Genomic DNA, 26,653 nt, shown 5'->3' with positions numbered 1-26,653 from the left:
AGTGACATCAGTATCTAGCTCGAGTCCGTTCTTTGAGACCAGCCGACTAACCTATCTTTATCTCCTGCCCACTTGCATTTTCCCAGTTTGCCTTCGGGGTACCAGCCTTGCGTTTAAAGGACATTGCCTGCAGCCTGAACCTGCTGGAGCGGTTCCTCGTCTTCCCCAGCCGCAGAGGACTCTACGCTGTTCGCAATGCCATGTGTATCCTCACCCCACAACGGCTACAGATCATTGAGGACAAGTTCTACGCCAATGTCGACTTCTTCAAGCTCTTCCGGCTGGTCAGTGTTGGCTGGGTTTCAGGGGGCTGATGAGGATGTTAGTGTTTATAGGATTGAAAATACTGATCTTGTCAAAGGTATATATAGAAACAATCACAAACACAAAATATAAATATAACCTGCTATTGTCACCCCAGTAGAATTTATTATTAAATTCTGAAAAATATCTGGACAAACCAAAGTGCATTCTGCAGTAATGAAATTGAGAGCTTTTTCCACATCTGAACACTGCTCATACGAGTGACAGTAACACTGTTTTAAGCCATCCTTTGTGGTGACTGTATAAAGGTCGCATCATATCACATCAATGAGTGAATGCATTTGGCATAATGTGGCAGAGTTATCCATTAAGTTTATGAAGAGGAAAAGCCAGTACAGAGCTGTGGTTGGATGAGTCCCATCTGGGATGTTGCCATGTTTATTACCTTATTTACAAAAAAAAACGTGATTGCTATTCACAGAAGGCCGAACCAACTGCTGCCTGACAGAGCTGATGTTAAGATGGCAAAAGGCAATATAGTATTTGGCAAGATATGACATTTGCAATAAAGTTACTGACTAGTGTGTTGTGTTAAAAGTGTTAACTATTAACCACAGCATGTGTCTGATTAGGCATTAATCTGTCTGACAAGTTAATGATTTTCTTAACAGATTTACATCCCCATTATTCACATCCTCATTCTGGAAATTGAAAACGCTGCCTGTGCACTTGGAAACATATTTAGGTTCCTAAACGACTACATAATTTCTTCTTGGCCTACATTTTACCTGTTTATTATACTCTGCCTGTGCAAAATACTGAAAAACCTTCTATGATACTTTTTTGTAGTCAACATAACTTCATGATATCCCTCATTGCAACATTGCACAGCTACATCATATTTTGTGAATTCAGTGTATTAGCTCCTGGTCTCAGTCAGGAGCCGCAGTGGATTAACAGCTTGCAGCATTTTTAGAGGGGCTCTGACTCACAGGGTGGGAGCCACATCCCCATTCTGGAAGTCGGCTTTGTATTTAAAGTAAGTGAAGTCCAATCCATTGCACTACTTATTACATAATTCTCCAGGCATCTTAAAGGACTCTGTATTACAAGACAGCCGACGTGTATACTCCAGATGAGCATGAAAGACACATTTCATGTGAGAATTATATATATAAATACACAACCATAATTCATCACTGCAAACACACAATACTAGTTATCAATATTTAGAAACTACAGCTGAAAAACATCTATTAATAACTCGCTGGGTTTGATTAGAAACAGCCATTTTATGCAAGATTAGATCAAACTGTAGACTGCTAATCTAGTTCCTGCTAATCTCCAGTTGTCTACTTGGAATTCACAGACTGTGTAATTAAATTCTTTCTAAATATGGCAACAAAACTGCAAACATAACAAAATTATCTCCAAATGTGAGTGATCTAACATCAGTGAGATGAAGAAACTGCTTGGGAGACCTCATTGCAGTTAAGCAGGGGCTTATTTGTCTGCAAGGGCCTTAATGGAGAGTTTGCTGCAGCTCTGCCGTTGCGCTTCAAATAGATGCAACGCGGGTGATGCAGACGACTTGTGAAACAGCCATAAGCATTAGCTGAGCTGGCTTGTCTGTGATTAGCTTAGTGAAGAGACACTCCTCTCTTGAGTAATCACAGGGCACTGAGTGTAAACATGGGCCACAGTGAGCCAGACGGCAACAATGGCCGCCCTCTGCCTCATCCCCATCGGGAAGCAACCACCGGGAGTGGGCCAAGTGGTCTAGTGGTCTGTCTCTGTCTGTGCTACAGCAGCAGAAAGCTCAAATGCCACCTTTTTTTGTGAGTGTTCAGTCTAAAGGTCATGATCAGCACAGCCACTGACATATCTTATAGTGATACTATTTGACTTTTGAAACCTGTTTTAGTCACAGTATATATACATATGCTATATATCCTTAAAAAATATCATATAAATTATCAAACCTTTTAAGAAACTTAAGAATAATCATAAATCATAGAACATTCATGGAAAACAGGATAAATTCATTTCCTCATGTAAACCACATCCGGTGGCTTTCTCTGCACAGCACTTTGTTTTCAATGTCGCCTCCCCCAGGGGATGAAGAAATCTTTTCAATACCCCAGACTCTCAGGATGGAGGCCAATCCATGATTTGAATTCCTATAATGGCGAGCCTTTGCGTAAGCGAGATTCTTAGTGAGAACAGCAGTCTTCTGTTCTGCAGTTCTCAGTTTTAGAGCTGGCTGATATACACCAGGCCGCAGGTACATTTCAGTGCATACTGTGGATAATGTGAGTGCTACTGTGGTTTAGCAATGATTTTGATTTTTTTTCCCTGTATGTGGGTGCACAAACTCCGAATGGAGTCTCACTAACAAAGACGTCAATAAGATACAGATTTATAAAGGTTTGATGCCTATTCCGGATGGAGGAGAGCAGGGTGAGGGTCCAGGGATGAAGGAAAGGAAGGATGAACGGATGAGGGATGAGGGTAGAGGGATGAAGGAGTAGGGTAAGAAGGGTGAGGGATGAGAGGATGAGAGAAGCAGACTGAGTCACCGGGGAAATAAATGAATCAGTGAGCTTTAATACTTTTGTGCAGAAATGGATTGTGTTCAGGGCGTGGTCTTTGTTCCTGAATTAGAGTAGTGAGCTCAGTCACCACACCAATAAAGGTCAGCAGGGTGAGATTATATATGAATATATGATTGGACAGGTGAGATTTGGATTTAAGTTCCAGTATGTAGGATTTAGGCAGATCTGTTGGCAGAAATGGGCTATGATATTTAGAAGTGAAAATAAGAGTCATGTTTTTTTTTTTTACACTAGAATGAACTCCTTATATCTACAGAGGGGGCAAGGTCCACCATGTTGCACCAGCATGTTTCTACAGTAGCCCAGAACAGACAAACCAAACAGTGGCTCCACAGAGCGTGTTTCATGTTTGTACCGGCCAGCGTGAGGTGTGGGGTGCTCCCTCGCTGCTCAATGCTAAATCCTTCACACATTAAGTTACGTGCCTGTTTAAATGAAGTTCTTCATAGTGCCAGTATTGAGGTATAGTTTGTTTTATCTGTACGGGCGGCGGATTGGGAACAGCTGAAAAATAAACCCTTTTTGGCATTTGGGCTTTTTGTCCAATATGGAAAGTCTATCTGTGCTCGCTGCTCCCTGATAGGCTGGATCTATATATGTAATATGGAAGGATGTCTCCTCTGGCGGTTCTGTGTCTTGGCCTCATGCTGTTTCCTGGACCTTTAGCCTATTGTGCTGTGAGCTGGCTGGAGGATCTCTGGACAAACCAGCATGTCCTCAAGAGAAAGCAGTGCCCAGCAGATACAAGGGAAACAACTAAAACATGAATGATGATGGCCGTATTTCTCTGTGGTGCACGTCACACATTTTATTATCTAAAATATCTTTTTTTGTAAATCTCTCTCTATAAATATGTATATTGCACAGGTGGGAAGTGTCCAGAAATATGTTTTAGTAGTTGAATAGCACAAAGAAATGTTACTTTATGGCACAAAGCGTTGACTACATTGTATCTGAATACTTGCACACTGACAGTTTGGAGATGAAATGTTTGCAGCAAAAGTGAAACATGCAGTCAAGCATTCATACTAAAACAATGTATTTGTGTTTCTCTCCAGCTTCCTCTTGTGCTGGACAATCACTCTGACGGCATCGACATTCGCCTCTGGGTCCGGGTCGTCTCTGCCACCTCGGACAAGCTGCGAGAGGTAACGCGCGGCTCGCGCGACCCCGGCTGAGCTCCATTCAAAAGTTCACCGGCCGCTATTTTTAGCCGCCAGGAAACAGTTGCTTCCTCTTGCCTGGGTTTTTACGCAAACACAGACAGTGGGGGGATATCATTTAGTGCGTATGAGGAAGGCTAAATCCAGAACAGGCCTCTTTAGCCTCAAAAACAGATACATCATCATTATGGGACCATCCCAGTGGAAAAAAACAGTGAGGCTGCAGAACAGGTGAAGCCTCTTGACGTGAGGAAGGTTAAACACCAGTGGTGACTGAATGATCTCTTTGTGTGTGGATGTCTTTCTCTCACTGGCATTAAGTCCACACATATTGTTATTCTTTTGCTTGGATTACTGTCATCAGTGTAACCATGTTTTCACTTGTGCCAAGTGTCTCATTACTTGCATCAGTCGGTATTAGCTTGACTTACTGGATGAGTTGTGTGCAATGGATACGCTTCAGTGTCTATTCTGACTTACTGTGTGTTATTACTGTCTGGGGTAAGATTTTGCATTTGTGCAACCGTGTCCATGTAATTTGTGGCGTACCTGTATTTTAAACCTTCAGTGTGTGTGGGCGTGTGGAAATGCTGCTCTGTTTGTTGTGGATGTTTCCATGGGATATGTAGTGTAGCCTACAGTCTGACATCCTGTTGGCAAGACGCTTGTCCCTGTATCTACGATAGATGAGTCATTCGTCGCCTTTTACATCAGAGGTGGAAGATTTCAAAAAGCTTCCAGAGATTCTTCGGAAAAGTAAACTGTGTGACCAAACAAAGAAAGAAAACAAACACGTGTTTCCCCAAAATGTCATCTTTTCACGAGAAACAGCTTTGTTTTTATCTTTGTGACAATGCAATTGTCAGTTAAGTGAGGTGTAGTGAAACGCAAACAAACTCTTCATCCTCCAGTCTTCCTGCGGGCATGTGCTCACTGTATTTTTCTAAATTTCATAAATATTGTGGAAATGACATAGCACCTTGCACATATGGACATTCCTCTACACCTGGTTCCTTCATCTGGTGATCATCTGGTCATGCAAATATAAATTTGTTCAGAGACCAGCCAAAGGCGCCAACCACAGCTGGAGCTCATTTTACAACACTGCACTGGTGCAATCAGATACTGCAACCAGGTACAAAGCATTGTTCTGTAGTTAATGAATGTCAAAGTACAAGACCATGTCTCCACTTTTTCCATGCAGTTGCTTGTTGTCTGTAGTGATTTACTCATATTACTACTTCACATATATTTTACTGTTATATAAAGTATTATGTTTCATCTAAAAGCTCCCACGCTCTGTTTTCCCTTCTCGTCTCTCCACAGTTGCATCAGAGGAATAGCTCCAAAGAGCTTCTCCAGGTCCTAACTCCTCTCTTCCAGAAGAATCTGTCCTTCAGGCAGGTGATGGCCGCTGCCTCCAGCCTGGTGTGTGGCTATACCGAGGGCGCTTTCTCCCGAGTCACCTCCTTTAACTGGTACGAGGACAACAACTACAAAGCCTTCCTGGGCATCAGCGGTGGAAGGGCGCAGAGCCAAGGCACATACGACAACAGCACCAGTGAGTAGACCATATATTAGGATCACATGACAGACAATAATAAAATGCCTCCCTGCTTTTCTTTCGCCTGTCGCTGGGAACCTCCAGAAAATCAGCAAAGAGGTGATCACAGAAGGCAAATGGTGACGAAGGGAGTTAGCAATGTAGCTTGGTCCTAGTCCATTAAGGGCTTTGTATACAAGGAGGAGGACCTTAAAATCAATTCTGAATGTTACAGGAAGCCAGCAGAGCAGCTAAAACTGGACTAATGTGCTCTCTGCTCTTGGCTCTGGTAAAAGGCTGAGTTACAGAGTTCTGAATGAGCTCTCTCAGTCAAGGCTCAGTCAAGCTTAGTTCTGAATCTAGGACAACACCAAGATCCATAACCTCAGATTTAATCCAGGGAGTTCATTTCTTAAATTAAGATTATTAAATAGCATTTCTGTTTTACAGCAGACTAGTAGGATTCCAGTTTTGTCCTCATTTGCCTTTAAGAAATGATAGCTCATCCATTTATTTATAGCCAAAAGACAGTTGAAAAAATTGATCGTATAGCTGCAGCGTAATTTGTCTTAACATAACAACGGATAACTATGGCTGACGGAATGTAGTAGATCTAGTAGAAATCTAGTCTAAATCTAGTAGAATGACTGTGAGGCCAAGTTCTGTTGTTGCTCGTATACATTTTGGATCCCTCCTAAAATCTGTCATATAGGAGCCTTTTCCCCTCTCTTTTCTGAATTCCTTTGTTTTTTTAAGATAGATGGCTGTTGTAACAGGATCCATCACCCATAACATTCTATATAAGATAAGATAAGATAAGATAACGTGAGATAAGATAAGATAAGACTTTATTAATCATCATCTGGGGAAACTCGGGCATTACAGGCAGCAGACAATAGCAGTAGGAAAAAATAGCAACAGAGTAGAGAAATACAAAACACAAAATAAAAGCTGACTATATATGTGTACATTTTATACAAAGGACTAAATGAAAAAATATGTAAAAAAAAGTCTTTCTATATAATCTAATCGAATCTATATTGCAACAAAGAAGGACAAAAAATATTGCCATGAAAATATTTATTCTCCTTTTCAACTACAAATTTCACCTAATCTTCACCCTGCCAAATGTGGTGCATGGTATATTTGGATTTGGATGAGCACTCAAACAATTTATCCATTTTCCATATTCTCTTTCAATAGAACGTGTCACGTATATAACACAAAACGTTTCCGTGCAGCTCCTTTCTGCAATGATCTGATGAAGGAACTGGAGTCCAACCCTGCCACCAGGATTGTGTGGAACTCTGTCAAACCCATGCTGATGGGACGGATCCTCTACGCCCCTGACTCGCCGGCTGTCAGGCAGATCATACGAAATGTAAGCAGCACTGGCCACTTCGTGAATGTGCTCATCAAAAGCGTGGTCTAGCACCGTGGGTTAATTCAATCGTGTGCTGTAAAGCTTCTATTGGACAGGCTGCATGACATCCATATCTTTGATTTCCTTTGGAGCAAGCAGGCCTACTCCAGCGAACAATGCATTTTCCCTCAAAAGGGGATCAACTTTCCTCATGTCATGTTCAGCCCTTTGTATCTAGATGTAGATACGCGTTGGTCAAAGCCCTTCAGGGGAGCAGCGGTCATGGATGGCTTGGTCGCAATGGGAGAACACAAGCTGATCGGCTGTGGTGACTGCCACACAGTCCACTGGCGCCATGGCTTTTCAGTGTTATGTAAGCAGCAAGAGTCTGTCCTTAAAGACGTGTGATCGCACACAAAGAGACACGCAGGCACACGCACTCGGGTTTCCTCTTTCCTGACCTTTAATGCCCTCTTTGTTTTCCTCTTCCCTCAGATTGGGATCTTAACTGCACTAAGAAGTAATGACTAAAGGGGTTAATCTATTACTTTACAAGACCAAAAACATGGCCTCAGCTGGCTCTTTGTTAATGTTAATAACAGTTTATTTTGTATGAAACTCCAAGAGAAGCACTGTGCATTCAAACATATGCTGTCACATTTTATGTGACTGCAGCTGTACTTCTCGGCCTAACAGACAGCAGGGGTCAAGCATTGCCTATAGGCAGCATATAAGCGATGGTGTCTTTTTTTTGCTAACTTTGTTGCGACATATGCAGGTATTTGCTAAGTTATGCACAAAATACCCCACATCTTATCGAGCTGCATGATCCCTCAACTCCCCCCTTGAAGAAATCACCTTGAGGAACCCCCCAGCGCTCCTCCTGCTTTCGCCTGCTGATTTGAACTGCCTCGGGGAATGAGGAAGCGCTCGCTTGTGGGAACCTGACTGGGATTCACTGGGCAGGCTGAATGCATTCGGCCAGTTGTCACCAACGGCCTCCATTGTCACCCCGGCTCCATTGTCCCCATTGTCACCCAAAATCAGACACACACAAGAGGAAGGCGTTTAATTGGGTGTACTCTTGAGCGCTTTCATCCCCCACTGCACATGAGTGAACTCTGAAATAGCCAGCCTTCGGTATTTGCCACACAAAGCACTGTACCCACACACATCCAGGGTTTCGACGATAAGCGTGCAGTAAATATTTGACGATTTGGCACAGAGTGCATTTGTTGCACAGTTGCTGGTTATCTGAACAGGCCCGCGGGAATTCTTTGTGTGAGAATGTGTGTGTTGTCTTTGCAAAGCCTGTTTTCACAGAGAGTTTAATGTGGGAATGGTATGTAGCAGGAGATTAGGAGAACTGTGACAACGTGTGCATTTGAGCTTCTGAATGTTGTGTACACATGTACACGTGTTCGCATGTGTGCATTTGAAGTTGAGCCCACGCTAGTTTCTTCTACACATGTGTGCAAAGTATTTCCATTTGCATGTGTTCCTATATTTCTGAATGTTGTGCACCTGGATGCAGGCATTTGTGAGAATAGTTGTGTCTGCATGTTTATTTTTGATAATAATTTCCTCCCCTCCTAATCTTGAATGCCGATCTTGCCACATAAACATACACGCACACACACACACATGCACGCCTCCATATTTCCTGTAGGCAAACACTACATTTGAGGAGCTGGAGAGACTGAGGACGATGGGGAAGGCCTGGGAGGAAGTGGCACCTCAGATCTGGGCTTTTTTTCAAGACGGAGTCCAAGTCAAGATGATCCGGGTAGGACAACAGTGTGACTGAGTCTAAACAGAATTGTAGACCAGTACTCCATAAGCAAATTAATCAAATCATGTGTTCGTGGTAAAAACTGCATGAAAATGCAACCAAAAATTGGTCAAAACAATGAACAAGATGCAACACTGCCAGCAAGATCACTGCATTTAAATTGCCTCAAACTAACAGCTGACTTAGCTTCAGCTGTGGTTTAAAGTTAAATTCACTTCCCAGCCCTCCTGCACTGAGTACAGCAGATATGATCAGGACTTACCTATGTGTTACCATTCAGCTGACATCCAACACCAAACAATTGTCCCGTTTGAATGAGGTGATTAATGATGTTGTTGTTATTTTATCCTCATCTTTTCCTCACTGATTTTTTTTTTCGCTGAGGTCTCGGGAGTTCACAAAGTTTCCTGCTTCACTGTAGAAGCTTATCTTACCAAAATATGCCATCTCTTTCCCTTCTCCATCTGTCCTCCCTTCCCTTCTCTTTACCTCTTATTCTCTCTCCACGAACACCATCTAGTTCAGTTTTTGTCCTTGTTTGCTTACCTCTTCCATTCTAATCTTCCTCATTATGTCACATTTGCCATCAGTTTGTGTTTGTTGATTTTTTCCCCCACTAGTGTCTTAGCAACATCTTCCTCAGAGGAAAAGGCCTTGCTCTTTAATGAAAAAAAAAAAAAAAACCCAAACAGGATAAATAAAGCTTATTCCCCTATTTCCTTTTTTTTCAGGACACCATCCGCAATCCATCGGTGATGGATTTCATTGACAGGAGTCTAGAGGAGGCGCCGTTCTCCTCCAAACACATCCTTAATTTCCTGCACAACGGCCCTCCGGAGGATCGTCCAGCCGACATGCCTGATTTCGACTGGCGAGACGTCTTCAACCTCACTGACCGGGTCATTCGGATGCTCAACCAGTATGGCGATGTGAGTGGGCGTCGCTAAAACACATTTATCCTTTCAGCATTTCCTCCGCAAAATCACCTGCCTCTCAAATACCACTGACTGGATTTTGAGACATCAGCGTGTGGAATTTTACTGACGAGTCAAAGGGGGGCTCCACATTTCCAGATGAAAATAAGGTGTCAGGATTGTTTTCGCTGACTTTTATCTCCCATCGGACTCAACAGCAGGAATGTGGACTGTTTTTCCACTTTTCACTTCACCTGAGAGGTCCAGCTCGAGGACAGGCCTATTCATGAAATAATCCAATTAAGCACAGGTCTTGACACTTGTTGATTTCGCCTCCCTGGTTGCCTACCCACCGTTTGCTCAATACCATTCTTGATGTGATGCGAGCATTTATATAAGCTGTCTTTGGGCTCTGCAATTTGCCCCCCCCCCCCTCCCTCAAGAGACATGGCAATCTACCCAGGTGGGCGAGAGCCAGAGCAACAAACAAGCTGTCGAGTGTCTTTTGTTTGCTGCTGACAGAGTGGAAAAAAACAAAACAACACCACAAACCTTCTCTTGTGAGGGCCCTCCACATTTAGTGGACCAATGCATTTGAAACAAAGTTCAAATCACGCCTTTCCCTGCGGAGCCTAATCGGAATGAGAGCCCTATCGCGCTGGGGGGTGACACGGGGGGCACCTGGGGGCATGGCTGGGTGGATGGTTGGTGCTCTTTGTTTTTGTCCAAGTTGAAGCTTACAGCACTTGAGTGTGACAGGGAGAGTGGGAACGATTGAGGCCGATTAGATACAGCTGTCACTCCATCCTCCATCCTTTACAAAGCACCAACAATGACCGTGGGCTTGATGGCCGGTTGGCTGCACGTTGGTGGCATGCATTCGAATAAAACCACACAGTGGGGCTGCTGTTTGTAGGTGAATGTAAATTAAGGGACGGTCTTTGAGAGCTGAATCATTAGGTGGACATGTTTAGTGTACATTGTTTGTGTGTAAATGCATTCACTATATGTGTGTATTTTGGATGCATGTGTATGTTTGCACTGCAGATTGTGTGTATGTGTTGGTTTCGTGGGGTATCTGTGCACGGGATCTCAATGGTAAATTGTTGTTCTGTCATGAACAGTGTTTCCTTTTGGATCGAGGCCCTCCCCATTTGCATTAGCCTACAGTGAATGGCTAAATCCAACATGCTTTGCACGGAAGAGACAACCGTGGCTGAGGTGTTACTGCAAATGTTGATGGATGGATGAGGATCACAGTTACTCCAGCCAATACTGCCACCTGTGACCTTCTCATCTTTTTAGCCGTGCTGGTGGCGCAGCTCAAAGGAAGGCAATGTTTTTCTGTCAGTCCACCATTTCTGTCCAGACTGAAATATCTCAACAACTATTGGAGGGATTTGCTTTGAATTTTGCACAGACATCATGGTCCCCAGGGGATGAACCCATTATGACAATTCCACCATTTATTTATGAATCACCAATGACCCTTGATTCTCTCACTCTTTTATGTCTTTCAGGTAAATGTTTTGGCAACACATTTATGCTCAGGATGAATTGTCCCCTGATTTTTTTCCTCTTTGCGCCATCATCAGTTCAAATTTGAAATGTGTCCATTCATGTTTTGGTTGAAATAGCTGCAAAACAAATGCATGCAAATAGCTGCATTCTCATCAGCCTCAGCTGTTTTTTGTACTAAGTAGGAGGAAATGTCCTAACACATTAATACCTGCTTAACATCAATGTGTTAGCATGCTGCTGTTAGCATTTAGCTCAGAGTGCTGCTGTGCATAAGTACAGCCTCACAGACGTATGGTTTACCTGCAAATTCCCCCTGGCACAGCTTCTGCCTTCGATAGAGTGGCAGGAGCTGATCATGGCCATTCCAGGCAATGCTTGTGTTTCCACCAGAAGCACTGCAGTGTGTTTCAGAAGCATCCCAGAAGAAGCTCTCCACTCTGCTCCGCGGAGAATGTGTGCTTTGTCTCTTTTTGAACACCTAGTCAATCTATACAGAGCAGATCGAGCCAGCAGGAAGTCAGACACAGGACCAAATCAACAAAAACTGAGCAAGTCAACAAAACTTGCCAGACTTGCCAAGGTCACATTTTTTAAAAGTGTTTTGTATTGATGGATTGCTTACTTTTATGGCTACAATCAACGGTGCGGTGTATGTAAATCTTAAGAATGTAATGCTCAAGTCAAGTCAAGTAATGCTGCAGTGAGCTAATAGGAAGCAGATTACCCTGGTTCCCCTGTAAAGCTGTATTAACACCCGTCCATTCATGGCTGTCTCTCTCTCTTCTTCGTTCTCTCTCACCCAGTGTGTGATCCTGGACAAGTTTGTGGCTCTGCCTGATGAGGACACTGTCACTCATCGGGCCTTGGACCTGTTGGAGGACAGCAAGTTCTGGGCAGGCCTTGTCTTTGTAAATATGTACCCTTGGACCACCAACGTCCCGCCTCATGTTAAGTTCAAGATCCGTATGGATATTGATGCAGTGGAGCGCACCAATAAGGTCAAAGACAGGTGAGGATCAAAGTGGAGTGGAAATGATGAGTTCAGTGTAATGATGATGAACTTGATGAACTGATAAACTACATATGTGTGTGCTGCTCAGGTATTGGGACCCCGGCCCCAGAGCGGATCCTATGGATGACCTCCGCTATGTTTGGGGCGGCTTTGCCTACCTCCAGGACATAATAGAGCATGGGATCATCAAGACGCACACAGGAAAGGAGTGGCCGCTGGGTGTTTACCTGCAGCAGATGCCCTACCCTTGTTATGTGGATGATCTGTGAGTGGAAAGCAGGATAATTTAGTAACTTCGAACAAAGTTCAGTCACACTTAACAGCTCTTATTCCTCCCTCCCCTTCTCTGTCCAGCTTCATGCTGACGTTGAATCGCTGCTTCCCCATCTTCATGGTACTGGCCTGGGTCTACTCTGTGTCCATGATAGTCAAGAGCATTGTCCTGGAGAAGGAACTCCGCCTGAAGGAGACCCTGAAGGCCATGGGGGTCACTAACGGCGTCATCTGGTCCACCTGGTTTATTGACAGCTTCATCATGATGGGCACCAGCACTGCTCTCCTCACTGCCATCATCATGGTGAGGGAGGATTTACCAAAAAGCTTGTAAAGGTCCTCATCCCTCTGCCATCTAATTTATCTCATATAAGCACTTTATGTTTGGGCAGAAGACTGTTTGGCCTGGTTTCACAGTGGGTGGAATACAGATGCAGTGCACAGATACTGTATATGAATGAAGTTCCTAGAGAGTGTAAAGGTTTTCTTCTTCTTTGTTCCAGCACATTTGTGATTACCTTGATTTTTCACTTCAGCTGCTATTTTTACTAAGTTTCATACAAGAATCCAGATTTTGCCAGAAATCAGAATAAATCCACTCAATCTTTTTAATGATTCCTTCAGTGCAGCTGTGATGATGTTGACTTATGTAATCACCCAGTTTTACTGTGAATAATTTCCAGATCTTTTTCCTTGAAATAATTAATTGGTAATAGTGACTCACAGGTTACACACATATAAATCAATAATGAAAGAAGTGTGAATACCATGACATCATGGGAATTACATGATCACCTTTGCAGGAATGGGCTGGGTAATGTTTAACTGTTGTATCTTGGAAAACTCAATAAGTCTCCTCTTGTGAACATCCAGTGGCTCTGATAACGCATTACAGTAAAATGGGCTGTTCTGACCTCTAGTGGATGAAATGTGTAAAGCCATGTTTTACACCAAGATAACCCAAATAATGTCTATATTCGATGTCACCAGTGTGAGATTTATTATACCTTATATATTATACATTACATTTGAATTCTGTGTTATATACTGACGTATCTGCATATTTCAAATAGGCTGTGGGGAAATTTCTTTCATTCACATTATAATGCAAAGGACACTAGACACTAGATCATTCTTATTTAATTTTAATTTTAAGCATGATACATAAGTATCATGTATCACAACCTAACAGGTCTATCCACTGCTCCAAAGCCATTAAATCAAGCGTTTCTATAAAAACTTTTTTATTTGGTTCCCTACATCAGTCACCATGTTTCCACCATGCACAGCAGAAAGTTTTGCATTTCTATGCAGATTCAGTCATGAAATCACCACCCTGTGTATTTATCTCTGTCTCCGGCCTACAGGGGGGAAGGGTACTGAACTACAGCAACCCCATCATCCTCTTCCTCTTTTTGCTCACCTTCACTACGGCCACCATTATGCAGTGCTTCCTCCTCAGCGTCTTCTTCAACCAGGCCAACCTGGCGGCAGCCTGCTGCGGCATCGTTTACTTCACCCTTTACCTCCCGCACATCTTCTGCTTCGCCTGGCAAGACCGCATCACCAAGGACATGAAGATCCTGGTGGTGGGTTTCACATCTCAGCACCTCCCTCTAATGAGTTAGCATGCTTCAAATGACAACATGCTACCATACAGACAGTAGTTATTCGATTTCAGCCACAGCACAGCCTGCACCTGATACTTGACTCTTCCCACTTATTTGTATTACACACTTAATAGATCTGTTAAAATGCTGAATTTTACACGACTGACAGCTGAAGGATGGGCCTTAAATGTCCAACAAAGACAATGTTATCGTTGCCTCTTCCCTCAGAGTCTGCTGTCCCAGGTGGCTTTTGGTTTTGGGACGGAGTACCTGTCACGGTACGAAGAACAGGGCCTGGGTCTGCAGTGGGACAACATCCAGACCAGCCCTCTGGAGGGGGACGAGTTCTCCTTTCTCACCTCCATCTGCATGATGGGTCTGGACACCATACTCTATGCTGTGCTGGCCTGGTACCTGGACAATGTCTTCCCTGGTCAGTGCATTTTGCTGTAAAACCATGCACTAGTTTGATTTCTTTACATTTTTACTATAGCTCATGTATTATATTTATATATGGAGAGAGTTTTTTTTTTCTTCACAGGACAATATGGAATCGGTCGACCATTTTACTTCCCCTTCCTGCCTTGTTACTGGCTCAACAGTGTGGCCCCAGCTTCAGGTAAGCTTATTACAAACCATTTTCCCCATTCACTTACTGTGCATAACAAAAAGCTTTTGGGTTTATGCTCAAACGTACGTCTCAGTTTATTGTCCATTGTCGTAATATACCAATGTCTTTTTTTTTTAATAATCAGAATTGGATAAAAAAGGCTTTGACAACCTGGCAAACAAAGAGCAGGGGGAGAAACAAGAGGATGAAAACCAAGACCAAGGGAAAGACCAGAAGAAACCCAAGACCCTGGAGAAGATGGCCTCGTGTGAACACCAGGATGAACGTGAGAGGCTGGAGAAGGAGAACCAGACTGAGGCGGAGGAGAACCAGGAGAAAGATGGTATAATAGTTTGTGAGGGTATAAAGAAGGTTTCTAACACAGAGAGGTGCAATTTGTTAAAGAGCTAATACAGGAGCTGCACATTATATTCTACCACAGGGTATAATGAATACCACACAGCTCTATCAGGATTTTCTTCTTGCACATTACAGCTTCATTTGATTATCAGAGACCATTTTTCTGTTTGCTGTCACTTTCCCTCTCTGCCAGTCGCATTCTTTGTGTGGAAACTCAGTGTCCTTGTGTGTGTTTGCACTTGCTGACATATGTGAACACACACACCGTGAGCTTTTCAGTTTCAGTCTTAGTTAATAAGTGATGGATGCTGTTTTCTTTACACCGTATGGCATTCCAGTCCCCTGATCTCACATGTGTGTTGCCTCTTTGTGCACGTTTGCAAAATAAAATAAGGCTTTTGTTACTTTCTGAGCACTGATAGATACAATAATGACTTTTTAGAATTTGGTTGTTTATTAAAATGTATTTAGCAGTTTAGATATTTACTTTTCACTTCTGGTGCAGACAAATTAGTAACATATACAGCATGTGTTTGTCTATGCTCTATTCAGGTCAGCCATTCTTTGAAGCAGAGCCAGCTGACCTGGTGAAGGGTGTTTGTATCCAGGACCTGGTCAAGGTGTTCGGCAGTAGCATCAGACCAGCTGTGGACGGCCTTAGCATCAGCTTTTATGAGAGCCAGATTACTGCCTTTCTGGGCCACAATGGGGCAGGGAAGACCACCACCATGTATGCTACAAGGATGCTGTGCATGCAAGCATGCTCACACACATCAGTGATACACTCCAGTAGAAATTAGTCAAAAATTCCCTGCAGTTGACTTTTGCAGCGTCAGTGTGTAGCCGGGTGACGTCTTGTTTCTTTCTCGGCCTCTTTGTCCCAGGTCCATCTTGACCGGTATGTTCCCCCCCACCTCCGGGACAGCCACCATCTACGGCAAAGACATCCGCACAGACATGGACACCATCCGCCTGTCTCTCGGAATGTGTCCTCAGCACAACATCCTATTTCAGCAGTATGTAACTCTCCACACATTTAGAATTCAAGTCTTGATCACAAATGAATAGTTTTGTTCAACTGCATTTTATGTTTTACCTCAATAACAGTCACCATTTAGTGTAATAAAAGGCAAACAAAAATTACATTGAGTGTATATTTTATAGTTGTGACTGGAATATTGCCTCCCCTCTTTTCTGTTGTTCTCCATCAGTATGACTGTAGCGGAGCATATCCTCTTCTACTCACTGCTGAAAGGCCGTCCAATAGCGGAGGCTGAGGAGGAGGTGGAGAACATGCTGCAGGATCTGGGTCTCCCCCACAAGAGAGATGAACTGACCCAGAACCTCTCAGGTCCGTCTGTATGCTTTATCCAAAAAAAAAAAAAAAAACCTGCTGCAAAATGCACCTGGATATATAAGGTGTATATGTGATGATATGTGCACCATTGTGATGTTCTAATTAAGGGGGCATGCAGAGAAAGCTATCAGTTGCCCTGGCGTTTGTTGGTGGAGCGAAGGTGGTGATCCTGGATGAGCCCACTTCAGGGGTGGACCCCTACTCCAGACGCTCCATCTGGGACCTGCTGCTCAAATACCGTGCAGGTAACACTGACCTCTGCTGGCTGAAAGGGGGTATAGAGCCCTGATGTCATGGTATATGGAGCTTTTCTGCTATATCCCCTCAGGTAGACAGATGCAATTAAAAATTATATTTTCCAATATCAGCACACAATTGGTGGCTTCATTTGTTCCTTAAAATAGGCATCCTTGGCTTGCTTCATGCTCTAACTGTAATCATAATGCACTGACAGCAGGAGCCTTAAACTGTGTTACGAGCACCGAGGTCAGGGGTGTCCAAACTTTTTTCACTGAGGGCCACATACAGAAAAATATAGGAGGGGCTGGGTCACTTTCTAGAGGTGAGGTATATAGCCTCACCTTTAGTCTATTAAAGTTAGAAAAATCGATTCACAGATGGTCAAATATGCTATATTGTTAAATATGATTACAGAAAACTGCCTTCATCACAGCTTTCCATAAATGGATGTTTGTTGATTTATTCAGAAAAAGGGTTGGCAGCTCATTCTCAGAACAGCAGCCTCAGATTCCTTCTTAGTCAGGGTGATGACCCCCCCAGTACACAGAAAGAACAATTAAGAGGAAAATGGGATAGGTACATTTCAAGCTCGTTATTTAAGTAATTAGGCCTATTAACACACCTATTAACGTTCGTTAGAAACTATTATCAAAATTAACAGACTGACCTGAACTTAACAACAAGAGTGCATAATAATTTTAGTCAGTTAGTCTTGTGAGGATCAGCTGCGCTGGGTATTTAAATCGGTGGAGGCGCTTATCATCCAGCTGATTCGATGCCACACCGGCCAAAAATCCGGACAAATGTCACTTTGATAAAGGAGCGATCGAATCTGCATCAATTGGGATGAGCTGATTTTGCGCAATTTGTACGCTGCGTACAGCGATGTACGCTCCGCAAAAGCGGAGTAGTGACAGAACTGATGCGGCATTATTGATATTTGTGGCACGTGTACCTGCATACTAGTTATGTGCATGCATGCTTATTAACACACGGATACTGTGGGATATATTTTTTAACTCAGCTGAAGTGGGAACGGCATTGCACTCAGTGGGAGCAGTGATGCTGCCTTGAAGCTTTCACCTTGCATTTCTTTGGTTCTGCCATGTTTGGTAACCTGGGGTAAACTTGTTCTGTGATTGTCCTTTTTTGGTGGGGCAGCTGCCTTGTTCAACAGTAGCTCCCCCTGGTGTTAAATCTAAGAAGTGCAATGCACTCAAGCAAAAGTGTCAATAGCGGGCCATATTCTATTGTATTTATAAAATTTCTTGGGGGCCAATTAAAAATTGGCAGTTGGCCCTTGGGCCGGAGTTTGGACACCCCTGACCGAGGTGGACACAATCCATCTGCAGTTCATACTAATGTCTTAATTTAAAATGTTACAAAAAACAGCGATTATTCATATTTTGTATTGTTTTGTAATAACTGACAAACATGTAGTCAACTATAGTTAGCAGGAAAATGAGGGACCATAATCCTTGTAGTCATAGTGTAAATATCATATAAATATAATATTACGAATTAAGGTTTATTATTAGGTTTTCCTTGACAAACGGCGACGTTGCTTGAACCTTGCCAATAACACAACAAAGTAGCAGTGTTGCTTGTCATGCTATATTACACAACACATGAATATTAGATAATGAAAAGACTTCACAGGTTTGTCTGTCAGCAAATAATTCAACCTAAACCCTGCACAAGACATTGCATCACTGATACTGTCAACAGGTCTGACTGCTCCTCCACTAATCCTGATATCCAAACAAAATCTGAATCAAAGCTCTTTGTTTAAATGTCAAAGGACAGATGCTTCCAGTGTAGCTATCACTATTATGTCATATATTCTTGGTCCTACTGCGTTTATTATACTGCATTCAGGCCAGCTGTACTGAAATCCTTACAGTAAAAATGAATGGAGAGGTTTTTTCTGCCTCAGTTTTTCACAGCACAACAATCCTTCTTTATGTCTCTATTTATGTCTTCATCCCTTTGTCACTGTCCCCCTCCGTCTGCCGTCGCAGGACGCACAGTGATCATGTCCACCCACCACATGGACGAGGCCGACCTGCTGAGTGACAGGGTGGCCATCATCTCTCAGGGCCGCCTCTACTGCTGCGGTTCCCCCATCTTCCTCAAGAACTGTTTTGGCGCTGGCTTCTACCTCACTGTTGTACGACGCATGAAACACGACACTCCAAAGGTGAATGATGATGGTGTCTTGTGTGTGTTTGAGCACATTAGGAACAGAGCGGTGGCTTTAAAAGTTAAAGTTGGGGTTGACGGTGGATTTAATTTACTGCTATATAATTCTTGTCTAGCTGGAACAGCATATGAAACAGCAAGTAGGCTAAAGCATGCTAAAATCCTGGCTTTAAACTCTGGTTAATAATAAGTACATGAATACCAAATAAGCATGGTGATATATGGATGTGGATTTATTCAACTGCTGAAGTAAACACATGGGATAACATCTTATTGCAAAGCAGTGCTGTCACCGTCATAAGTCCCTCTGTGATTTGTATATAAATGAGTCTTTGTGAAGTAAATCATGTTTTCCCCTAAAACCGTGTCCTGCAGGCCAGCTGCGACTGCACCGAGGACTGCTCCTGTGTCTGCTCGAAGTGTTCAAAGTTTAAGGTGAACCAGGAGGAGGGCCAGACCCCGGACAGACAGATGGATGGTAAGGTCACCACTGGTTCCAGTTTTTCATTTGCATTTTGAATTTGAGATCAGTGTGCTGCCAAGTTTTTTGTCAATCTCAGTGAAGCCTGTTTTAAGCCCGTTCAGCTTCTAAATTAATAACGCAAAGGAGGATAATCTCGCTGTCATGTTGATGAATGGCACTTTTGTACTGGATTGCAGTCAGTCTACTTACACGCCTAGAAACACCCTGCACTGACTGTACTCAGTGAACTCTCTAGGCCCTCTGTAGACCTGTTAAAGGCCAATGGATATGCAGTTTTGTCCAGTCATGCTGTGATTTAATGTGGTTTTTAATGTTTTCCATTATTCCTTGCTGAGATTTTGCACACCTTCTTAATTTTCTGCTGGTGCATTTGTGCTTAACATGCCACCTGTCAGGTGCAGTATCGTTTTACTGTTGCTGCTGGAGCTATATTCTCCAGTGCTTCTTATAGTATCAGAGAGGTAATGGGGCAGGCAATGCCATATTAAACAAACAGCAGTGATGGAAGTTGAAATAAGGCAGAATCGTCCTCTGCCACTCATCTCCAGGTAACTTGGAGAGCATCACAGCCCTGGTCCATCATCACGTGCCGCAGGCTCGTCTCATCGAGGCCGTCGGCCAGGAGCTGACCTATCTGCTGCCCAACCGTAACTTCCAACCCAGGGCCTACGCCAGCCTCTTCAGGGAGCTGGAGGAGACCCTGGTGGACATCGGCCTCAGCAGCTTTGGTGTGTCGGACACATCGCTGGAGGAGGTACGTGGGCATAATAAAAAAACAGAAGTGGTGTAGTGATCGTGGCGCTGCTTGTATTTAACACCCACATGCAGCTGTGATGTATTATGAAAATCAAAAAAGCAATTTATGTTTGCAAATTCACACTGTGGTCCCAGGACTTGGAAAATGAGAAAATAGATCAAACTGACAATGACTGCCCCCTAAGTAAGAAAGATTCTTAGTTAGAAAAGTCCAAATGATATTTTCATTTTCAGTGCTAAACAGCAATTTTTATAGCGAGTACAGAAGAAAACATGGAGAGCTTTATTGAGGCAATCTGTCATGCAGACACTGCCTGACTTTCACCTTCACAGTGATTAGGCTCTGTTTCAGAAGACTCTGTAATCAAGAGCATCTGTTAATCTCTGGTCCTGACAATAAAATAAGTTATTTCCTTGTAGATCTTCCTAAAGGTCACTGCTGATGGGAATGCAACCATAAGGAAATGCGTGCAAGGTAAAAACAAGCACAAAGGTTTTGTAGCACTTTTCTTCTCTTTTCTTTTTCTCATCCCATCGATTGGTTGTGTGTCTGAATGTGTAGTTGTAAGTCCTGTGGCCCTTTTTTCTCCACCTCACCCCTCAACGAGTGAACCATATCCTTTGTATCCCATCGTGCCGCTCTCAGGCAAGAAATCACTGCAACAGATCTCTCGAACTAGTCTCTGTGGATTCAACAGAGTGGCAGTTGATATGGAACCGCCAAAAGGTGACATTCAGCTTATGGCTCTGGACAAATGCTGCTGTTGTGGGAAAAATACATCCACTTCTGTAGTTTAAGAGGGTTTACGGTCTATTATGTGTTGAAACCTATTCAACCTTGACTAAAAAGAATATGTGAAGGTCAGCTGAGAAATTCACAGAAAAGTTCGACAATTTGGGAAATTGCCCTGGCTGGATTGGAAACACTCTTTATACTGAGACCAGAGCAAAATCTGCCTAGCAACACTTCTAAAGCTCACTAACTAACACATTGTATCTCACCTCAGGGTGATTACCCTCAGGCAGAGCTGGAGTCTCTCCTGTGTCCAGTCTTTGTGCTAAGCTAAGATAACCAGCTGCTGGCAGTAGTTTCACATTGACCATAATAATAAGTGCATTTCCCAGAATGTCAAAACTATTCTTTAATCCATCCCTGAAGACATTTGAAAAAACATACTATGCCACAAGTGTTTTTCCAGACAACAGTGTGATGCAGAGCGCTTCGGCTTGGGCATTTTGACTAGTGACATGTGACCAACTGATATATTCATCATATATACATATTCCCATTGAGAGCTTTCACCTGCACACCAGTAACATAAAATACATCTTTTAAGCGAGTAGAGTTCTGCTGGTAAACGCTTTCTGACGCTTTTCACAGAAGATTTAACATGCTTGGCTTGCTGGCTGGCTTTTATTTCGCCTTTATGCTGCATGTTCAAATCAGACTGCGCAACTTGACTTGAGCTCTGTACTCCAGAGACAGACGGCCAGGGCCCATGTGATGTCCCAGAAGGCAGTGCAGGCAGGGGATCCTACCAGGTCAGAGGCCTGAGTCTGATCATCAAACAGTTCTTTGCTCTGCTGATCAAGAGGTTGCATCACGCGACACGCTCCTACAAAGACTTCTTCGCCCAGGTAGCTTTGCTGTAATCTATCAAATCATAATCCTGATCCAATGCAGCACTGCCAGTAACCTTAATAGCATTCTGTGTGTTGTGTTGTGATATGGTATGTTGTAGATGATGGATATTTGAGGCCTAGGAGGATTAGATTGAATCAGTAGTGGTCATTTTTCAGTTATACTTGAATTAGAGTTGAATATCCGAGGTGCACCAGGGCCAGTTCCAGATGTTTTGTATTTTAAACTGCAGTTATGTCTCTGTCTTCGATAGATTGTGCTGCCGGCCAGTTTTGTTTTCCTGGCACTGACATTCACTCTGATCGTTCCACCTTTCGGAGAGTATCCAAGTCTGACTCTCAGTCCCTGGATGTATGGGCGACAGTACACCTTCTTCAGGTGGGTGTAATGGACATTAGGTCACGGAGCACTATTTATCTTTTATGAAGAGACCAGTTTAATGAGATTAGTACAATACTTCTGATTAAATTTGGCTCAAATAGATTCTGATGTTGGCGTAGCAATATGTCTTTTATTGTTTGGTCCACTGCAGTAATGAGCGTCCTATGGATGCTCAGATGAGATACTTTGGTGAAGTGTTGCTGGACAAGCCCGGTTTTGGGACTCGCTGCATGGTGGATGAACCGCTCGAGTGAGTCGCCGTCACAGGTTTAGACCATCTTTCTCCCAGCCTGTTCTCTTTGCTGTTTTCTTTAACTACACGGGTCTTTTTCTGCCACTGGCAGAGATTTTCCATGTAACAACATCACCACGGAGTGGGAGATGCCGCTGGTTAACCCTGCCCTGATAGACACGCTTGCCGGACCAGGATGGAGCTCCCTCACACCGTCTCCCCCCTGTCGGTGCAGCACACCCAGGAAACTCACCATGCTCCCTGTGTGTCCTGAGGGAGCTGGGGGCCTGCCACCTCCACAGGTAGGTGGTTGGGTTATATTGAAAATGACCTCAACACACACACAAATTCTACCCAGTACACTACTAGCTGCAGCACACACTCTTGTGTATTGTGTGTTACGCATTAGTTCCACGTTTTAAACTGACATTGCACTGAGAGGTCCACCGGTGCTGAGGAGTGTCTCATATTAAATGTACACTGCGTGTGTTTCATGCATCAGAGGATCCAGTCAACAGGAGATGTTCTCATGGACCTAACAGGCAGGAACATCTCGGACTACCTGGTGAAGACCTACCCCAGCCTCATCAGAACCAGGTATAAGATCCTTCAAACCAGTTCAAAAAGAAAGAACTTAGTAACTTGTCCAAAAAGCAAAAGCTGAATGCAAACAGTTATGAGATGCATTAAGTTACTGTACCTTATAGCATCAGATTCCTATAGATTCTCTGCTGTTGGTTGATCCAGATTTGTGTTTAAACAAGGACTCTGCTGATGCTCTTGTAGCAAAAGTTGTATGTCTTGTCAATGTAAAGGTACAGAACTGTTCATTTAAAAAAGGTGTGAGCGTATTTGTGGCGCTATTTTATTTTTTATAAATGAACTGTCCATCTCTTTGCAGCTTGAAGAGCAAATATTGGGTGAACGAACAAAGGTAATCTCAAAATGTCAATGCAATGGTCCAAATCTTAAATACATTTTGAAGCTTGTTATATGGATGGACATGCGCTGTTTAATGGTGCAGTTCTTGGGCAGCAGGAACTGGAGTTGCAGTAAAGCTTTGTAGATGTCAGCAGGGTTTTCTCTGTGGTGTCCAGGTATGGAGGTATATCAGCGGGAGGACAGCTTCCTGTTTTAGAGCTACAGGCAAAGACCATCCAGGATGTAGCAGCACAGCTGGGACGACTGCTCAATGTCACTGGGGTATGGCTTCAAAACTCAACATTATGTGCTTGCTTGTATTTGTGTGCGATAGTCTGTGTGCCCATCACCTTGCTCTTGAGTTTTGTAATGGGACCTAAAATTTTCTGTTGCAGGGAAAATACTCGAAACAAACGCTGAAGGACGTGGGGACGTTCCTCAGGTACATGGAGACTGAAAACAACGTCAAGGTCAGTCCAGTGAAGCCTCACCAGCCAGATGAAACCTTCATCACTGTGATCAGCTTGCTCAAAGGACACCGTCGCTCTCTTTCGGCAGGTGTGGTACAACAACAAGGGCTGGCACGCCATGGTTGCTTTCATGAACGTGGCCAACAATGCTATCCTCCGCACAAACCTGCCCAAAGGAGCGAACCTGGACGAATACGGAATCACTGCCATCAACCATCCGCTGAACCTCACTAAAGAACAGCTCTCTGAGATCACTGTGTGAGTGCCCTTTTCTACGGGTTTGCAAGGAAATGCAAAGAGTGTGACACGACAAATGCAGATTTGGAGTTTTGCCTTCTGCAGATCTACTTAGTCCTGCATGGCTGAATGTTTGTGCAAGATCACACCTCTCGGAAGGACAAATAGTTTTTTTCTTTTTGATTGGTTAACATTTACTCTGAGCTGATCATCTTCCTCTGCCCTTTCCCCAGCCTGACCACCTCAGTGGACGCAGTGGTCGCCATCTGCGTCATCTTTGCCATGTCCTTCGTTCCAGCCAGCTTCGTCCTCTATTTGATCCAGGAGAGGGTCACCCAGGCCAAGCACCTGCAGTTTGTCAGTGGTGTCAGTCCATTGGTCTACTGGATGGCCAACTTTCTCTGGGACATGGTATAGTTACCCTGCTGCCTTATGGGATGTGTACCAAAGCCTGGAAAATGCCAGTAACACTCTAGGGATTATACTGGGATCTACTGTGTCTGTGCTCTTCCTCCAGGTGAACTACTCCATCAGTGCAGCCATGGTGGTGGAAATTTTCATCTTTTTTGATAAGAAGTGCTACACCTCATCAACCAACCTCCAACCACTCATTGCCCTGCTCATGCTTTATGGGTAGGTTTTTGTCTAACTATAGGCCCTGCTACAGTTTGGCTGTTTGAAAATGTTTATTATTACATTTGACGATGCCAACAAGTTACATTTTGTGCCAGTATGTAGTATTTTCTCATTTGTGCCAACACAATTAAATGCCACCTTACAGGCTTCAGCATTTTCCTCTCTTAGCTTTGGTCTGTAATTTTGTGAAAATATTGACAAAACCAAGAGCAAATTATCTCTCTATCAAAAGGAAATTACACACCTAATACCTGAATTGATTCCACAACGACTGGCTGATTTTTAACAGCAGGGTAATGCAAGATTTATTACCCTGTCCTTTTTCTTTCTGTTCCCACCATGATCAGTTGTCTGGCTGCCATGATGAGTTTTGACGTTTTGGACACGTGGGTAGACACGTAGATTTTACGATGCCTCCGGTAGCAGATATTTTTCATCACCTGGCCTAAATTTGAGCTACTGTCGTCACCCGACTGCTGTTACACTCCTGTGGGTCAAGTTTACTGCACAGCTCACGCTTGCTAATGACACACCCAGCCGAGTGCCAGCGACGGGACATGTTCTATGTCATTTCACGGCACATATAAACTCAATTTATGCACATATGCATATATTGCAATATTTGCATCCTATTCAGCTTTTTGTATCTTGTAGTAGTTTAATAGGCTGCCAATCTTCTGTTAATTCTTATGCTAATTATACCTTCTCCAAACTAAAGTAGGGTTTATTCACTGATGTTAACCTTTAGCACCTTTGATGATAAATTTTGTGCAAAGCCCACAACAGTAGTTTGCCAGTATATCATTGGTTTCTGGCATTAGATTGCATTTGTTCATTCACTGATGTTTTTCTTTTATCTCTCTTTGTCTTTTAGCTGGTCTGTGACGCCCATGATGTACCCCATGTCCTTCATATTCAGTGTGCCCAGCACAGCCTACGTCTCTTTGTCGTGTATCAACCTCTTCATTGGCATCAACAGCAGTGCCATCACCTTCATCCTGGACCTTTTTGAGGGCACCACAGTAAGACCACGGGGACTTGCATCTGTCAATTCCATGCCCCTTCAGTATCACCCTAATGTGTGTGTGTTGGATTTCTAGGCTCTGTACAAGGTCAACCAGCTGCTGAAGACCCTTCTGCTCGTCTTCCCCCATTACTGCCTGGGCCGAGGTCTCATAGACATGGCCATGAATCAAGCTGTGACTGATATCTACGCTCGCTTTGGTAATGCAAAACACACACATGCTCATTAATCTCACAGTCCAGCAAGAAAATACTTGTAGCAACACAACTGTCACATATCAACACTCCGGGAAACTAGGAACCTGATTACATGCAGAGTTGAAACACACTCGAGGCCCCACAAACCCCCACCCCCTTGTGCACCACATGCTCTGCGCAGTTGAAAGAGCAACATATGAAATATTACATTACAATAACAACCACTGATTTTACTGAAAAATATATTCAAGATAAGCTTTTGTTGTGACTTAAATGCCTTATGCCAGGCTAAAAACACGCAGCATTTTTAAAGAGTGTGAAAGCGAGACTGACAGGTGTGTTACATTTCTGTGTTTCCTCAGGTGAGGACTACAGTCCAGACCCCTACAACTGGGACTTCATTGGGAAGAACCTATTCTGCATGGCTGTTCAGGGATTCGTCTACTTCGTCCTTAATATTCTCTTCCAGTATCGCTTCTTCCTGCATCACTGGTAAGTGAGCAGAGCTTGATTTAGGAAACCAAACTTGCCAGATACGCTGAGAAATTGCTCATTAAAAATTACAGTGTGTGTAATAAAATGCAGGGATGTTTTTCCAGATAACGCAGTGTGATGTGACTCGCTCATAGACTGACTGACTGATTTGCTGAGTGGTTCATTTTTACATTACATTACAGGACATTGGATGGCCCAAAGCCTCCTATTTTGGATGAAGATGTAGATGTAGCAGAGGAGAGAGAGCGAATCTATAAGAGTAAGAAGACTAACGACATTTTACGCATACGAGACTTGTCCAAGGTGAGACATTTTTCTATCCAAACTATGATCAATCAT

General features: G+C 43.4%; 1 protein-coding gene across 3 annotated transcripts in view; it reads left to right on the top strand.

Annotated features, from left to right (window-relative positions):
• Positions 1 to 26,653, top strand: part of LOC121624247 (retinal-specific phospholipid-transporting ATPase ABCA4-like) — a 35,889-nt gene that overhangs the window by 5,156 nt on the left and 4,080 nt on the right. For 2 of the 3 annotated variants that reach the window (XM_041961893.1, XM_041961895.1), the window contains exons 7-43: positions 87 to 284; positions 3,938 to 4,027; positions 5,369 to 5,603; positions 6,827 to 6,966; positions 8,618 to 8,734; positions 9,472 to 9,669; positions 11,979 to 12,184; positions 12,276 to 12,452; positions 12,542 to 12,764; positions 13,828 to 14,049; positions 14,299 to 14,503; positions 14,612 to 14,689; positions 14,826 to 15,023; positions 15,593 to 15,770; positions 15,925 to 16,056; positions 16,252 to 16,391; positions 16,505 to 16,642; positions 18,659 to 18,837; positions 19,215 to 19,317; positions 19,872 to 20,077; positions 20,500 to 20,554; positions 20,726 to 20,806; positions 21,560 to 21,717; positions 21,975 to 22,099; positions 22,254 to 22,352; positions 22,447 to 22,636; positions 22,837 to 22,931; positions 23,236 to 23,268; positions 23,432 to 23,537; positions 23,651 to 23,725; positions 23,814 to 23,983; positions 24,196 to 24,373; positions 24,480 to 24,595; positions 25,473 to 25,620; positions 25,699 to 25,822; positions 26,182 to 26,311; positions 26,497 to 26,617. In XM_041961893.1, coding sequence (XP_041817827.1) covers positions 87 to 284; positions 3,938 to 4,027; positions 5,369 to 5,603; positions 6,827 to 6,966; positions 8,618 to 8,734; positions 9,472 to 9,669; positions 11,979 to 12,184; positions 12,276 to 12,452; positions 12,542 to 12,764; positions 13,828 to 14,049; positions 14,299 to 14,503; positions 14,612 to 14,689; positions 14,826 to 15,023; positions 15,593 to 15,770; positions 15,925 to 16,056; positions 16,252 to 16,391; positions 16,505 to 16,642; positions 18,659 to 18,837; positions 19,215 to 19,317; positions 19,872 to 20,077; positions 20,500 to 20,554; positions 20,726 to 20,806; positions 21,560 to 21,717; positions 21,975 to 22,099; positions 22,254 to 22,352; positions 22,447 to 22,636; positions 22,837 to 22,931; positions 23,236 to 23,268; positions 23,432 to 23,537; positions 23,651 to 23,725; positions 23,814 to 23,983; positions 24,196 to 24,373; positions 24,480 to 24,595; positions 25,473 to 25,620; positions 25,699 to 25,822; positions 26,182 to 26,311; positions 26,497 to 26,617 — 5,367 coding nt within the window. The remainder of the gene's footprint in view (positions 1 to 86; positions 285 to 3,937; positions 4,028 to 5,368; positions 5,604 to 6,826; positions 6,967 to 8,617; positions 8,735 to 9,471; positions 9,670 to 11,978; positions 12,185 to 12,275; positions 12,453 to 12,541; positions 12,765 to 13,827; positions 14,050 to 14,298; positions 14,504 to 14,611; positions 14,690 to 14,825; positions 15,024 to 15,592; positions 15,771 to 15,924; positions 16,057 to 16,251; positions 16,392 to 16,504; positions 16,643 to 18,658; positions 18,838 to 19,214; positions 19,318 to 19,871; positions 20,078 to 20,499; positions 20,555 to 20,725; positions 20,807 to 21,559; positions 21,718 to 21,974; positions 22,100 to 22,253; positions 22,353 to 22,446; positions 22,637 to 22,836; positions 22,932 to 23,235; positions 23,269 to 23,431; positions 23,538 to 23,650; positions 23,726 to 23,813; positions 23,984 to 24,195; positions 24,374 to 24,479; positions 24,596 to 25,472; positions 25,621 to 25,698; positions 25,823 to 26,181; positions 26,312 to 26,496; positions 26,618 to 26,653) is intronic. The other variant, XM_041961894.1, reaches the window with a different exon arrangement.

This window comes from Chelmon rostratus, chromosome 20 (assembly GCF_017976325.1).
Source record: "Chelmon rostratus isolate fCheRos1 chromosome 20, fCheRos1.pri, whole genome shotgun sequence".
Taxonomy (NCBI): Eukaryota; Metazoa; Chordata; class Actinopteri; order Chaetodontiformes; family Chaetodontidae; genus Chelmon; species Chelmon rostratus.
Note: the sequence above shows the minus strand (reverse complement) of the source record. Positions and strands in the feature narration are given on the sequence as shown.